General features: G+C 34.8%; 1 protein-coding gene across 1 annotated transcript in view; it reads left to right on the forward strand.

Annotated features, from left to right (window-relative positions):
• Positions 1 to 16569, forward strand: part of LOC134655708 (uncharacterized) — a 132049-nt gene that overhangs the window by 102072 nt on the left and 13408 nt on the right. The window contains exon 5 of the mRNA XM_063511168.1: positions 7202 to 7314. Coding sequence (XP_063367238.1) covers positions 7202 to 7314 — 113 coding nt within the window. The remainder of the gene's footprint in view (positions 1 to 7201; positions 7315 to 16569) is intronic.

Consider the following 16569-nt stretch of genomic DNA (forward strand, 5'->3'; position numbering starts at 1 on the left):
TACGTCTATAATGTATATGCCTTTCCGAATAACGCACGTAATGTTCCAACACAAACGTTAGAAGATACATAACATATTGATTGGAAACCTTAACCTACCAAGCTGAATGAATATGCAATAACCAAATCAATATACGTTAAATTATTGTTATAAAAAGAAAACTATAACTCTCAGTTAATCTAAAGGATAGTTGAGGTAGAATATAGTAGTCACCAACCGTACTCTAAAAGAAAAAAAAAGGTTTATACGCGATAGCAGATTTGTTTTTATTTTATTTTCTCCATCTAAAGTAATTTTTACAATTGCTTGCCGTCGCAAATCGACTGCTTTCAATTCCATGAAAAAACTGATTCTTGCGAAAATTCGTCGAGCCTTCCAAAGTGTGACCAACATTTCGTATGAACCTATGAACAGAATTCTAATATCGAATCGTACCCGAACTGAGTAAACAAAAATACAATACGTGCGTCCTCCAGGGAACGAGAAAAAAATATAAAAATGAACCACTTAGGGGTAGTGAGGGGGAAGTTGGAACAAAAAACTCTATTGTGTTGAATTACCTTTTTTATATGAGTTTGCGTGACGCTCTTACACTAGAATATTAATATACAAACACCAGTCCCAAAACACCTTGCACCCTCCTAAGCTGCCCTATAATTATCGCAACATGGCGTATGTGTTAAGTTATAGAATAAAGGAAATAGATACAAGCAATGAAATTGGAATAGAGTTATTAACTTTGCCCGATAGAAAAAGCGCCCCTAGATAATTTAGGGCTTTGTTATGTTTAATGTTGCGAAGGGGCAATTTTCAAACGCTGCGGGTTTGGGGCAAAAAGCAGTCGAGTTCTGATTCAAATTAACGTTGGCATCGTCTCGTTATTGCTCTGTTACGCAAGTGAGTAAATTGTATGTTTATATAGGTAGATCTTAATTAGGTACCTATTTTCGGAATTTAGATATCTAGATTCCTATGAAAAAAAACTCTAGTAGGTAACTGTATATTTATTCTCAACTAGCTGTTGCCCGCGACTTCGTACGCGTGGATTTGTATATTGGTGGTTATATATTCTACATTAGCTTAGAACATTATGCAGCAAGAGATTGCGGTAGGACGGTTAATCATTTCTTAATTATTAATATTATACAACGCATGAGACTTTTCTTTCACAACCTACGAAGTTTCAAGCCCCTAACTGAATAAAATTGTCCTCGATGTAATCCCTCTAACTAAACCCCCTTAGAAGATTTTCATGTCCTCTTTTTAATAAAACCTACTACCTAACTACCTATTTACGAAGTTTCAAGTTCCTAGCTTTAAATAAAATTTGCACCCTAAGACGAACTTTCATCCCCTTTTTAACCCCCTTAGGGGTTGAATTTCCAAAAACGTTGCAATTACTTTTTTTGTAATCGGCTATTATGCCTTTCTAAAAAGTTTCAAAGCATTTGTAATGGATTCAAACTTTCAACCCCTGTTTAACCCTGTTAGGGGATGAATTTTTCAAAACGCTGAAATTACTTTTCCTGTATTTTAATAATATCCCGAAATACAAAGATTCAAGTCCCGCGTTCGAAAAAATGTTTGATATCCATACAAACTTTCAACCCCTTATTCACCACTTTAGGGGATGAATATTCAAAAACGCTGAAATTAGTTTTCTTGTATTTTAATAACATATATTTTTACGAAGTTTCAAGTTCCTCGCTTAAAATAAAATTTGAGCTCCATACAAATTTTCAACCCCTTTTTAACCCTGTTAGGGGATGAATTTTACAAAACGCTGAAATAACTTTTCCTGTCTTCTAATAATGTCCCCAAATACAAAGATTCAAGTCCCGCACTCTCAAAAATATTTGATATCCGTAAAAATTTTCTATCCCATGTTTTACCACCTTGAGGGATGAATTTTTAAAAACGCTGAAATTTGATTTCTTGTATCTTAATTTAATACCTTTTTGCAAAGTTTCAAGTTCCTAGCTTAAAATAAAATTTGCACCCTAAGACGAACTTTCATCCCCTTTTTAACCCCCTTAGGGGTTGAATTTCCAAAAACGTTGCAATTACTTTTTTTTATAATCGGCTATTATGCCTTTCTAAGAAGTCTCAAAGCATTTGTAATGGATTCAAACTTTCAACCCCTGTTTAACCCTGTTAGGGGATGAATTTTACAAAACGCTGAAATTACTTTTCCTGTATTTTAATAATATCCCCAAATACAAAGATTCAAGTCCTGCGTTCGAAAAAATGTTTGATATCCTTACAAACTTTCAACCCCTTTTTCACCACTTTAGGGGATGAATATTCAAAAACGCTGAAATTAGTTTCTTGTATTTAAATAACATATATTTTTACGAAGTTTCAAGTTCCTAGCTTAAAATAAAATTTGAACTCCATACAAACTTTCAACCCCTTTTTAACCTTGGATTAATTTTACAAAACACTGAAATAACTTGTCCTGTCTTCTAATAATATCATCAAATACAAAGATTCTAGTCCCGCACTCTCAAAAATATTTGATATCCGTACAATTTTTCAACCCCATTTTTTACCACCTTGGGGGATGAATTTTTAAAAACGCTGAAATTTGTTTTCTTGTATCTTAATTTAATACCTTTTTGCAAAGTTTCAAGTTCCTATCTTAACATAAAATTTGCACCCTATGACGAACTTTCATCCCCTTTTTAACCCCCTTACGGGTTGAATTTCCAAAAACGTTGCAATTACTTTTTTTTGTAATCGGCTATTATGCCTTTCTAAGAAGTTTCAAAGCATTTGTAATGGATTCAAACTTTCAACCCCTGTTTAACCCTGTTAGGGGATGAATTTTACAAAACGCTGAAATTACTTTTCCTGTATTTTAATAATATCCCCATACACAAAGATTCTAGTCCCGCACTCTCAAAAATATTTGATATCCGTACAATTTTTCAACCCCATGTTTTACCACCTTGGGGGATGAATTTTTAAAAACGCTGAAATTTGTTTTCTTGTATCTTAATTTAATACCTTTTTGCAAAGTTTCAAGTTCCTAGCTTAAAATAAAATTTGCACCCTATGACGAACTTTCATCCCCTTTTTAACCCCCTTAGGGGTTGAATTTCCAAAAACGTTGCAATTACTTTTTTTTGTAATCGGCTATTATGCCCTTCTAAGAAATTTCAAAGCATTTGTAATGGATTCAAACTTTCAACCCCTGTTTAACCCTGTTAGGGGATGAATTTTACAAAACGCTGAAATTACTTTTCCTGTATTTTAATAATATCCCCAAATACAAAGATTCAAGTCCCGCACTCTCAAAAATATTTGATCTCCGTACAAATTTTCAACCCCTTTTTTACCACCTTGGGGGATGAATTTTTAAAAACGCTGAAATTAGTTTTCTTGTTTTTTAATTTAATACCTTTTTACGAAGTTTCAAGGTCCTAGCTTAAAATAAAATTTGCACCCCAGGACAAAGTTTCATCCCCTTTTTTACCCCCTTAGGGGTTGAATGACCTAAAACGTCGCAATTACTTTTTTTTGTCATCGGCTATTATGCCTTTCTAAGAAGTTTCAAAGCATTTGTAATGGATTCAAACTTTCAACCCCTTTTTAACCCTGTTAGGGGATGAATTTTCAAAAACTCTGAAATTACTTTTCCCGTCTTATAATAATATCCCCATATACAAAGTTTCAAGTCCAACACTCACAAAAATATTTGATCTCCATACAAACTTTCAACCCCTTTTTCACCACCTTGGGGGATGAATTTTCGAAAACGCAGAAACAAGTTTTCTTGTTTTTTAATATAGTACATTTTTACAAAGTTTCAAATTCCTAGTTTAAAATAAAACTTGCACCCCATACAACCTTTCATCCCCTTTTTAACCCCCTTAGGGGTTGAATTTTTCAAAATCGCTTCTTATCTCTTGTACACTTTATAAATTCAATCTAGTGTGCAAATTTCAACTTTCTAGCTTTTGTAGTTTCGGCTCTGCGTTGATGAATCAGTCAGTCAGTCAGTCAGTTAGTCAGTCAGTCAGTCAGGACACTTGCATTTATATATATAGATAACTAGCTGTTGCCCGCGACTTCGTACGCGTGGATTTGTATATTGGTGGTTATAATTTCTACATTAGCTTAGAACATTATGCAGCAAAAGATAGCAGTAGGGACGGTTAATCATTTGTTACAACGCATGAGATTTGTCTTTCACAACCTGGCTATATAATACCACAGAATAACCTAATACGAAGTTTCAAGCCCCTAACTGAATAAAATTGTTCTCGATATAATCTCTCTCAACCCCCAGAAGATTTTCAAGTCCACTATTTAATAAAACCTACTACCTAACTACCTATTTACGAAGTTTTAAGTTCCTAGCTTTAAATAAAATTTGAACCCTCTACCAACTCTCAACCCGTTTAAACCTTTAGGGGATGAATTTTTAAAAACGCTAAAATTACTTTTCTTGTTTTTTAATATTATGCCTTTATACAACGATTCAAGTCCCGCACTCAAATAAATATTTGGGTTCCATACAAATTTTCAACCCCCTTTTCACCACCTTGGGGGATGAATTATCAAAGACTCTGAAATTAGTTTTCTTTTCTCTTAATAAAATACCTTTTTACGAAGCTTCAAGTTCCTAGCTTTAAATAAAATTAAAACCTATACCAACTTTCAACCCCTTTTTAACCCTTTTAAGGGATGAATTTTTAAAAACGCTGAAATTACTTTTCTTGTGCTCTAATAATATGGCTTTATACAAAGATTTAAGTCCCGCACTCTTAAAAAATATTTGATCTCCATACAAACTTTCAACCCCTTTTCACCTCCTCGGGGGATGAATTTTTAAAAACGCTGAATAGGTTTTCTTGTTTTATAATAAAATACCTTTATACGAAGTTTCAAGTTCCTACCTTTAAATAAAATTTGAACCCTATACAAACTTTCAACCCGTTATGGACCCTTATAGGGGATGAATTTTTAAAAACGCTAAAATTACTTTTCTTGTGTTCTAATAATGTGGCTTTATACAAAGATTTAAGTCCCGCACTCTCAAAAATATTTGATCTTCATACAAATTTTCAACCCATTTTTCACCTCCTTCGGGGATTATTTTTTAAAAACGCTGAAATTAGTTTTCTTGTTTTTTAATTTAATACCTTTTTGCGAAGTTTCAAGGTCCTAGCTTAAAATAAAATTTGCACCCCAAGACAAAGTTTCATCCCCTTTTTAACCCCCTTACGGGTTGAATTTCCTAAAACGTCGCAATTACTTTTTTTTGTAATCGGCTATTATGCCTTTCTAAGAAGTTTCAAAGCATTTGTAATGGATTCAAACTTTCAACCCCTTTTTAACCCTGTTAGGGGATGAATTTTCAAAAACGCTGAAATTACTTTTCCTGTCTTATAATAATATCCTCAATTACAAAGTTTCAAGTCCCACACTCACAAAAATATTTGATCTCCATACAAACTTTCAACCCCTTTTTCACCACCTTGGGGGATGAATTTTCGAAAACGCTGAAATTAGTTTCCTTGTTTTTTAATATAATACATTTTTACAAAGTTTCAAATTCCTAGCTTAAAATAAAACTTGTACCCCATACAACCTTTCATCCCCTTTTTAACCCCGTTAGGGGTTGAATTTTTAAAAACGCTGAAATTACTTTTCTTGATTTCTAATAATATGGCTTTATACAAAGATTCAAATCCCGCACTCTCAAAAATATTTGATCTCCGTACAAACTTTCAACCCTTTTTCACCACCTCGGGGGATGAATTTTTAAAAACGCTGAAATTAGTTTTCTTGTTTTTTAATTTAATACCTTTTTGCGAAGTTTCAAGGTCCTAGCTTAAAATAAAATTTGCACCCCAAGACAAAGTTTCATCCCCTTTTTAACCCCCTTACGGGTTGAATTTCCTAAAACGTCGCAATTACTTTTTTTTGTAATCGGCTATTATGCCTTTCTAAGAAGTTTCAAAGCATTTGTAATGGATTCAAACTTTCAACCCCTTTTTAACCCTGTTAGGGGATGAATTTTCAAAAACGCTGAAATTACTTTTCGTGTCTTATAATAATATCCTCAATTACAAAGTTTCAAGTCCCACACTCACAAAAATATTTGATCTCCATACAAACTTTCAACCCCTTTTTCACCACCTTGGGGGATGAATTTTCGAAAACGCTGAAATTAGTTTCCTTGTTTTTTAATATAATACATTTTTACAAAGTTTCAAATTCCTAGCTTAAAATAAAACTTGTACCCCATACAACCTTTCATCGCCTTTTTAACCCCTTAGGGGTTGAATTTTTCAAAATAGCTTCTTATCTCGTGTACACTTTATAAATGCAACCTAGTGTGCAAATTTCAACTTTCTAGCATTTGTAGTTTCGGCTCTGCGTTGATGAATCAGTCAGTCAGTCAGTCAGTCAGTCAGTCAGTCAGTCAGTCAGTCAGTCAGGACACTTGCATTTATATATATAGATTACAACCGCGAGTTTTTGTACTTACAATGAGCATCAAAAATAGATGGTTACCCAATCTATAATAAATTCTTGCTCTGTTTTTAGAAATGACTTCAAATAGAGTCTTTACATACCTACCTAGTTATGGAATGGTACTTACAATTTAGTAAATACTCAATCTGAAACATGAAGAAAATAAGAATACAGAAGAAGAAGAAAAAGGAATTATCGTGAAAGCTACTTAATTGGATTGTATCAAATCAGACTAATGACTCAAATAATAAAAGTCGTCCGATCGGCGACTAGATTTGGCATGAAACCATGCTTTTTACTACAAGACAAATTAGCAATTACATTATTTATCGAAACATTGGCCATTGTCCAAGTACTAGCTGAATTTTATTTAGCATTTTATTGCTTACGGTTCTCAATCACAATAAAGCAAATGTACCTATTAATATTTTTGCTCGATAAAATTTATGATAGAAAAGCGGTAATTTGGGTAAATTTGGCAGCCAGGGTATTTTTGTAATTTTTAAATAAAAGTGAAGTGTTTCACATGATTGATGCTCAAGGCGTGAGAGCACGATGTGCAATTTGTAATGTTTGAATCTTTTGTATGAAAAGTTACACCACACCGTATAACACGCCACCGGTGTGACGTCCCTTACGGATGCCTACGCATATGAATCCAGTGTGGCTCGCCCTTTGCCAATGTCTAATAGATACAATGTTTGTATTTCAGAAGATAGACGCGTACAACCACAGCGGGCCGTCACTGCAGACCTCCGCCGTCATCGCACTCTGCTCCATCGTGCTGGTCCTTGGCATCTTTGTTGGTGCTATCCTAGTTTGGAAGTAAGTCATCTTTATCAGTTACTTGTAACATACCACATCTTCTTTCGGGTCGAATAACTGATGCTAAAAATTCAGCGGTATTGAGAGCCATCATCCCTTGGAACATAATTTTGGGCATCGTCCAATAATTGGCTCTTATAGCAACGAAACTAGTCACTTTGTATGGAGTTCCCATACAGATTTCATTGCTCTTGAGTATACCTATTATGGGAATAACTTACACAAATCAACCTAGTCCCACTTAATAGGTTTCTGTAGTGGGGTGGTGCTATAAAGTAATTAAAGTATTCTTAATAACAAATCAACATAATATAAATTTCAAAACATTGAAATTGTTACATTTAAATTTGAACAAACTAACAATCAAAACCATCTTAATTCATTCTAATAACTCGATCGCACCTAAAATTAAAGACGAATTACAATCACCAGTTAACTAACGCTAAAGGAACCCGTCGACAATGGCCGTGACAGTTTAATCGGCGTTAAACCGTCGTCACATACGTACCGAGAGGCAATGGCTCGAGAAAGTTGATTAGAGTGACTGTCACCTATTCGAGATTTAATCCAGAGTTGAAATGTGACACCGGGCTTGGGTAAAGAGGTAGCGAGTAACACAAGACGTCTTGACACGCTTTAAAGATAAGTTTTTTTAGTTATAGAATTTTTGTATTTATTGTTATTTATGTCGGCACTGGATTAATGTTCTTGTTATGCGTAATTATAAAAATACATGTGAGGAACAGTCATAGATCTGTTTTTCTAAACATACTCTTTGTCACAACATCTTTACGTCTTTTGACGGTGAGAAGAAGTTAGTTTTATTCTAATGACCAAGGAATTAAATTTATTTATTTAAGCTTCTTTATTCAACTGGGTTAATGACACAATGTCGCAATTCATTTTGTTAAAATTTCAACATCATCACTGTATTTCAGTTCAGTACGGCTTTCCCGTATATTTCATTCGAATTATTGTCTCTTTTTAATGATTTAATCCGCTTTCTCGTTTGATTTACACCATATAGGTAGTTAAGTGTAATTAGACGAGTCACAATATTCGTGTCGTCACATTACGGATAGTTTGACGCCTAATTTAAACTAGATACCCTTGAGTTCATATAAGTAGCTGGGTGAAGTTACATTATAACGTCTAATATACTCACGTTTGCGCTTTAGTTTAGAACTTAACAATTCAATTGATTATGCGGTTAGTTTTGTGAAATGGCAAGTCGAAAGTGTCTGTTAAAATACATTTTGAAACTAAATTAAAGACTAAAAATCAGATAAAATATGTGACGTTATCTTGAAAAGGGACCTTATTGTCGATGGCGCTTCCGTCGTTATTAATGATGCTCCGATACAAATACAATGCCGCGCGACGCTTTGCGGCGTAAGCGCCATCGACGATAAGGTCCCTTTTCATAGATAATGCCCCATATACCCAGTCATTGCTAGTGCATAAAAGATTTACTTACGAATCGCGCGTGTGGCCGCCGCAAGCACTAAGAGATCATTCAGTGATGTGTCATTTAGCCTTCGGTCGTAGTGCCCATAAAACTGGCATGCTGTAACTAGGTACATAAAATTGGCCAGATCTTTTACTTCAAATACGCCAATATCCAATGTTCGTTCAAGTTTATGCCACCAACGTTAACCTAACCAATGGTGAGAACCTATTTTGGATAGGATTCATGTTTCTATACTATTTGTTAGGTAAATATTTACTCGTGTAGTCTGATTTTTGCACATTTATTTGATAACTCTTACTAAATTAAAAATTTATGAAATAAGTTATAAAAATAATTAAACATTTAATTAAAATAATTTGATTTGTTCCCAATCAATTAGTATTTTTTAAACAAGAGTGACCGTATAGTTTTCACATTACAAGAGACTATTTGTGCAATACAAGTCTTGCAACATCAGTCGTTTCTGATAACTAACCTTCCATCTGCATCTTAAGTTGTTCCCTAAATTGCATAAGGTATATGTAGAAAAACAACCTCGAGAAGTGGCTCCATAACATTTTAATTCCATAATAAGTATTATACTTTTCCATAGTCTCAATCTAAATATGATCATTCTAATTAGAGATAATAATATTAACGACGAATCATACATCACCGATGTCACAACCGCAGCCTCATAAAATCAACAGAGATCGTTTAGCGCCCTCATTACCCAGGAAGCAGTAACGTCTATTTTAGAACAATACGGTGGCATACGGATTTGTTTATTGTTCATAAATCATCCCACTGTCAATACTTTGACTGCTCTATTTATAGGTTCCTTGTGATATATTCCAACTTTCAAGGGTTAGACGTGACTATTTCTGTGAGGCGGAATAAGGTCGCACACTCGTACGGATTCGTTCATAATATATAATGTGTCTTCCGATAAACTGGCGTAAATCTTAAGAAGGATATACAGTGAAACCTGGATAAGTGAGACTTCAAGGGACGAGCAGATTTGTCTCACATAAAGAGGTATTCCACTTTCTCAGTTAGCCAAGTACAATTAAACTTCTGTCTCATTTACAGAGGGTCCCATTAATAGAGGTGAGAATAGAGGATATATATATCAGTTATAGAGGTGGTTAATAAGGTATTTTGTAATTATCTTTAAAAATAAACAAGGTAAAATAATCCTTGTCCCTAAATATTTTTTAAGTCTGTTTAAATATTTCTTTGAATTTATTTTGAATCCAAAAGATAGATTTTTTCAATTAAATTTGAGACGAACTCATTGCGTCTTAGAAATTTATTAAATGAAATTTTGTTTATTTGTGTTACTTATCAAGATTTCAGCTTTCGTTTCGATAGTTTTAAGCTATTTAGTTTTACCCGCTAATTTATTTCTTGTAGAATTTAAGTAGGTGGTTGCAACCACCTACAAAGGTGTGGATCATTTTAGGTACCTTGGTTGCACATAGGGTTTGAGATCCGGATATCCGGATATCCGAAATATCCGGATATCCGTCAAATCCAAGATCCGGATCCAACGTCTCATAGGATCCAGATATTTCGGATCTCACGGATCCGTTAAATATTGCATTGGTCGCGTTATTGGTACGCGATAACGTCATAAAATAAATACAAATATTGCTTCAACTAAACAGTAGTAACAGTAACAGTATTAAAACGAGCTACCTGCATGCCTCCTGACTGGAATAAGGGTAAATATTTGTATGTTTTAAAGTAATTGTTATCAGGTTTTCGCTCAGTCGCCTTTGGGTCGTCTACCTGGAACATCATTAGTGCTTGTGCGTGTTGTTATCAGTGACTTTTTTGTGTTATCGTGTTCGTTCCCAGTCTTCTGTTAACATAAATAACATGTGCTTGATGTGCTGCTAACTGAGTAACTAATATTGATATTTTTTTCTCGTTATTAAGAAGCTGTAGCCCAAATTTCTTAATTTCCCGAAACTTTTGTAGTAATTTCACATTATTTTGCAGTAATTAACTGGATTTATATATACCTATAATGGAAGATTGTTGTAATGGGGACTGAATAAATGAGTTAGATACTTTTTCTAAGCCATTTTTCTCAATCTAACGACTGAAGGTATAGCTATTTTACCAAGGTAAAGGAATTACGTTTTTTAATAGTATAAATTATATCACACCACACCGGTATAAAATAATAAAAGTACATAAATGTAACTTTTTCTCCATTTTCAATTTTGTGAGCTTATAATGGCAAATTTAAGAAAAAACGCCGAAGTTAAAGCGGTGTTTTTAGAATTAATTCTTCTGAGCAGATATATAGAAATAAATTTGCTTTAATTACTTCATTTTTGGCGTTTTCGGTTACAAATCGACTACGGCCTCCTAAAAAAATGCATACTATTATTAATAGGAATACCTAATTAAGACTACACAGAATATCTTATTATACTTATTTATATCGTTTTGAGATAATAATAATTATTATTAATAGTTGTAATTAACTAAAATATGAACATTTTACATTTTACTAGCTGTTCGTTGTATGTAAGTTGTAAATTTCGTCACCTTTCTTGATACAGATCCGTATTATCCGGATATCCGGATCCGTAAAATTTTAATATCCGAAATATCCGGATCCGAAACTTTTACGGATCTTGCAAACCCTAGTTGCACAGTAACTGATACCAACCGAAGGGAGGAAGAGATAGATATTCGAATCCAAAACGCCCTAAGATGCTCGGCAGCGCTCCATCGAGTCTTAGTGTCCAAGCTGATCAGTAGACCGACCAAGATTCGAGTCTAGAAGACTGTAATTAGACCAATTTTGATGTATGGGTGCGAAGCTTGGACGCTGACTCAGAAAGAAGAGAGCAAGCTCTTAGTGGCGGAGAGGAAAATCTGGCGGAAGATTCTGGGGCCTATCAGAGAGGAAGACGGAACTTGGAGGCGAAGGAAAAATAGGGAGCTAGAGGAGCTGGTTGCGATGCCCAATATAGTTGGCGAGATCAAAGCCACACGACTCCGCTGGCTTGGTCACCTGGAGAGGATGGGGGAGGATCGTGCTGTAAGAAGAGCGTATGTGGGGCGCCCGGGTGGAAAACGTCCGTCTGGACGTCCCAGATACCGCTTACCCAACTGGCGCGAAGTGGCACAGAATTGGGTAGAGTGGCGCTCTCTTGTGTCAGAGGCCAAGATCCTCTTTGGGTCTCTGAGCCAGTGATGTATGTATGTGTATGTATGTATGTAGAATTTAAGTAATCTCACTTGTAATTTTATATAAATATCGATTATCCCATGTATCACACCAATGCTTAACGTAAAATGTATCCACGAATGTCGTGTCGGTACAAACCCGATAGGGTTTCACGGCACTTTTCTGTTTGATTTATTATAAGATTTTAGTATAGAATAAATATAAAAAAAACTACATAAAGTAACTAAATGAAACTTGAAGTCGTTTAGACACAACACAACATGCGGAATTTGTGGATAGAGTAATAGTTAGTAAGAATACGGAAATTGATCAATAAAGTTAGAGAGGTCATAGATTAATGTTATTTCAGTTACAGAGGTCAATTCCTATAAAATTCTAAAAAAAATTAGGAAAATGTAATCTTATAAATATAGTCTCAGTAAAAGAGGTAAAATCCCATCTCTGTCTCAATTATAGAGGTAAATGTGACTATAAAATCACAACAACTAATCCCAGTTATAGAGGTTCGTTTTATCTCACTAACAGAGGTAATTCAGTGCTAAAGTGTCGGGACCGCACCATGAGTCCCAGCAATAGAGGTTTCTCACTTATCCAGGTCCCACTTAACCAGGTTTCACTGTAATAGTTTTGTAAAGACAAATTATGATTTGAGACTTAAAATGAAAATTAAGCTTTAATTGATAGAGCTTACGGAATTTACCCAAGCAGAATATGATCATTGACTTTTGTCATTCATAAAATTCCAAGTAAAATTTTACTTGCAAAAAATTTTTAAAGTCTATTTTATGTACATTTTCAGTCTGTTAACTCAACGACTAAAGTTCAAATACAAACGTTTCCATTTAAATAAGTATTTTACATGTTTTAATTTGTTGATAATTTAATAGAGAAATTTGCTGTCGTTCTAAATTTAAATATTTATTAAATGCTAATTCACTGTTGATGTATTTATACCAGGGATGTTGCGAACATCCGCATCCGCATCCGCAACCGCGGAACTTCCGCATCATTTTCAACATCCGCATCTGCATCCGCATCCGCATAAAATCGATGCGGAGCTTATGCGGATGCGGATGTCGAACAAGTCGGTACAGGAACGTCTTAGCGGCGGCGTAAGAGCTAGGTTTGTCAATTTTGTCATTACTACTCATTACCTATAACGAAATCGTCTAGATCCAGAAAAGTCGGCTAAGTTACTGTTTATTAAATATAGCGCACCTATAGTCTCATTAATAATGGCATACGTTTCATTTTCGGCCTTCGCAAATACGACCATGTTTCTTTTTATCGCCGTCAGCTAAATTGGCTCTATCCGTCGTCGTAGGTCCCTTAGAATCCTGAGTATTCTATTCTCCATCTTGTTCGAGCCTGCCTCTCCTAGATATCTTAAATGTAAATTCACTTTCATCACCCCCCGTCCAGGATGTGAACTTCGTTCCTCCCGTTCTCTCAAACTTTCGATTCCTTCTGGTTTTATGTCCAACTCTTTCGCCGTTGAGGCAATCCGTCTCTGGAACTCTCTCTATTCGACAAGCCCCAAGCAAACCTCTCTTTAAACGACTACTCCGCAAGCATCTTCTGTCAGAAGAATTTAAATAATGTTCTCCATCTTTTATGTACCTAGTAATATTTATCAGTTTATCTTTGTATATCGTATAAGTATTCGTATTTTATCATAATTTTGTAGGTTTATCTTATTATGTTTATTTGTCTCTGTTTGACCCAATGGTATTTTTGTATTTTGTATTTATTTATTGCAATTCACATGTAGAGATTGACTAGTAGAGAATGCCTTTAGGCATTAAGTCCGCCATTTGTACATTTTCCTGTGTTTGTACAATAAAGTTTAAATGAATAAATATATTCTTGCTCAAATACTAAACGTTATGTTTTTTTTTAAATAAAAAAATACAAAAAGGTAATATTTGACGTTTTCTAAGTACCTAATCTTGACATCCGCATCCGCATCCGCGGATGTGAGCCTTTAAACATCCGCATCCGCATCCGCATCCGCGGATGTCAAAAAATCTGCATCCGCAACATCCCTGATTTATACGACGAGTTGCTCAATTAACGTTACTAAAACAATATGTCGCGGTAAAGAGTCTATATATAGGTTGGGCTAATATTAATTATTCATGTTAAACCCTTCTTGCAAATTACCTAAAAAGCATGGCGATAAAAGAGACAAAGAAAAAACTATTCCTCGCCAAACTCATTACTCGGTGCGTGACTAATTATGCCAAAATTATACTACACGCTGCTTCTTGTCTCTGATTGGCCAATTCAAAAATGGCCGACCAATCGGCGCGCAGCGTGGCCACTCCCGCGCACGCTCTAGTCTCACTTCGCTAAAGCTACTGTAAATATGATGAATATTCAGTTCTTATTAATATGTATGTCCATTGGTTATATATTGTTATTTAAACTATGTAGCTGCAATCATTTTCGAGTCTCCACTATAGCTACATTTAAAGCTTAAAAAAATGGTTGCTATTAAGAGTAAAAGAAAAATAAAACTGCAGATTGAGGGATTAAATCTTTGAATGCTCTGCTGCGATAAAATTATTGTGCAAAATACTTAGCAAACTTGTCGACTAAATATAATATTGACAGCTGTCAGTATTTAACAAATACCGTCAACCTAACTATTGATAATCTTGTTATTTCATTTAACACCAATACAGACCTTGTGTATGCGTTACGTTTATTCATGTAATAGGTTTTTATTTGTCAACCTTAAATATTTTTATTATAAGCCGTTTTATCCCAACGCTGGGTATTAAGAGAGGGTGCTAGATATTTTTCTATTGTGCACGGGTATTGGGCTAAATCTAGCAAATCCTCCCAATTAATTCCAGTTCCAATCCTCCCGAGATCACTAAAAGGACTGATCACGTGTTCGCATAGACATAACAATATTATTTTATAAAATAAGCTACATTTATATATAAAAAAAGATGAAGTATAGTTTGAAATTCAAAATTCAAAAAAAATTATATAATAGTATTTTTTACGTACTTAACATTTATATTAGTTATTAGTTATTTTATTATATATTATTATTTTGATATATATATTATTAGTTATTTATTATTATATATATATATATTAGTTATTTTGATACAATATGCCTACGTCCATTATTAAGTTCAAGTAATCGGCACTAAGCTGTGGGCACTCTTTGAACTCGGACTCCCTTTGTCGCCGATTCCCTTGGTCTTTGGTCTATAAACCGGTGCTCGGCGCATATGGCTCAAACGACATACCACACTGTGCTGTTTTGAGTGCGAGCTTGCGGCTGAGTCTAAGGCAACAGCGATCCGTTTCTCTTGTTTCACAACCATATAAGCGGACCATATTTAAAATAATTAATCGAACCCACCATATTATTTAATTAATCAATCTTGGCTCTGGCAATCAATCTGGCAATAGAATTGGTACAACAAAAAGTTGAATCGTGAAACTTATTTCGTTATGAAGAAATCACAAATGTTTCTTCACACTCTTACACACAATAAACCTCTTTCTAGCATCTTAATTAAAGCATTTCTCCAACGAAAACAGTAACACAAAATTCAAAACAATCGCGGCCCCTCCGACACCGAATCCTCAAAGAACTTTTATGACTATTTTGCAAATCCCATTCAGCTTTTAACTCGAGACTCAGGAAGTGTAAACGACCCTCAAAAAAAAAGGGGGAATTCAGAAAAAAAATCCCGCATAAACTCGTTGAGGTGCCCTCGAGTTCCACCGGGGGTCCAAAACAATGGGGTATTTACCAGCGCTCTCTTTGTTTTAAGCTGAGTGTCTGTACTTTACAAGCAGGTAAGAAAGGCAAAAACTCCAGCAGTTTTGGAACAGCGGAACCACTCGAAAATTGCTTGCATTGCGCTAAAGTTGAGAAATTCGGTTAGCGCGGGGCTGAACGATTCAATTGAACTATATCGATTGTAGTGAAAAGTGAAAACCTAGGGTGGAATTGGGACTTCTCGTTTTGTATATGTAATTTTATAACACTTCAAGTTATACAATTCTTTAGATATATACCTACAGTTATTCTAGTACCTATTTATATTTATATATGCCCTTTTGCATAATTAGGGTTCCGTACCCAAAGGGTAAAAACGGGACCCTATTACTAAGACTCCGCTGTCCGTCCGTCCGTCCGTCCATCCGTCTGTCACCAGGCTGTATCTCACAAACCGTGATAGCTAGACAGTTGAAATTTTCACAGATGATGTATTTCAGTTGCTGCTATAACAACAAATACTAAAAACAGACTAAAATAAAGTTTTTTTTTGCTTGTTTTGCTCTATTTGTTGTTGATGGTGCGGAACCCTCCGTGCGCGAGTCCGACTCGCACTTGGCCGGTTTTTTTATACCCTTGTCAAAGTAAATTTAACGTATTTTATTTTTGAACCAATTTAATTTTAGTTTTTCTCGCTAAAAAAAGCGGCCAAGTGCGAGTCGGACTCGCCCATGAAGGGTTCCGTATTTAGGCGATTTATGACGTATAAAAAAAAACTACTTACTAGATCTCGTTCAAACCAATTTTCGGTGGAAGTTTACATGGTAATGTACATCATAT

This window comes from Cydia amplana, chromosome 17, assembly GCF_948474715.1.
Source record: "Cydia amplana chromosome 17, ilCydAmpl1.1, whole genome shotgun sequence".
Lineage (NCBI taxonomy): Eukaryota > Metazoa > Arthropoda > Insecta > Lepidoptera > Tortricidae > Cydia > Cydia amplana.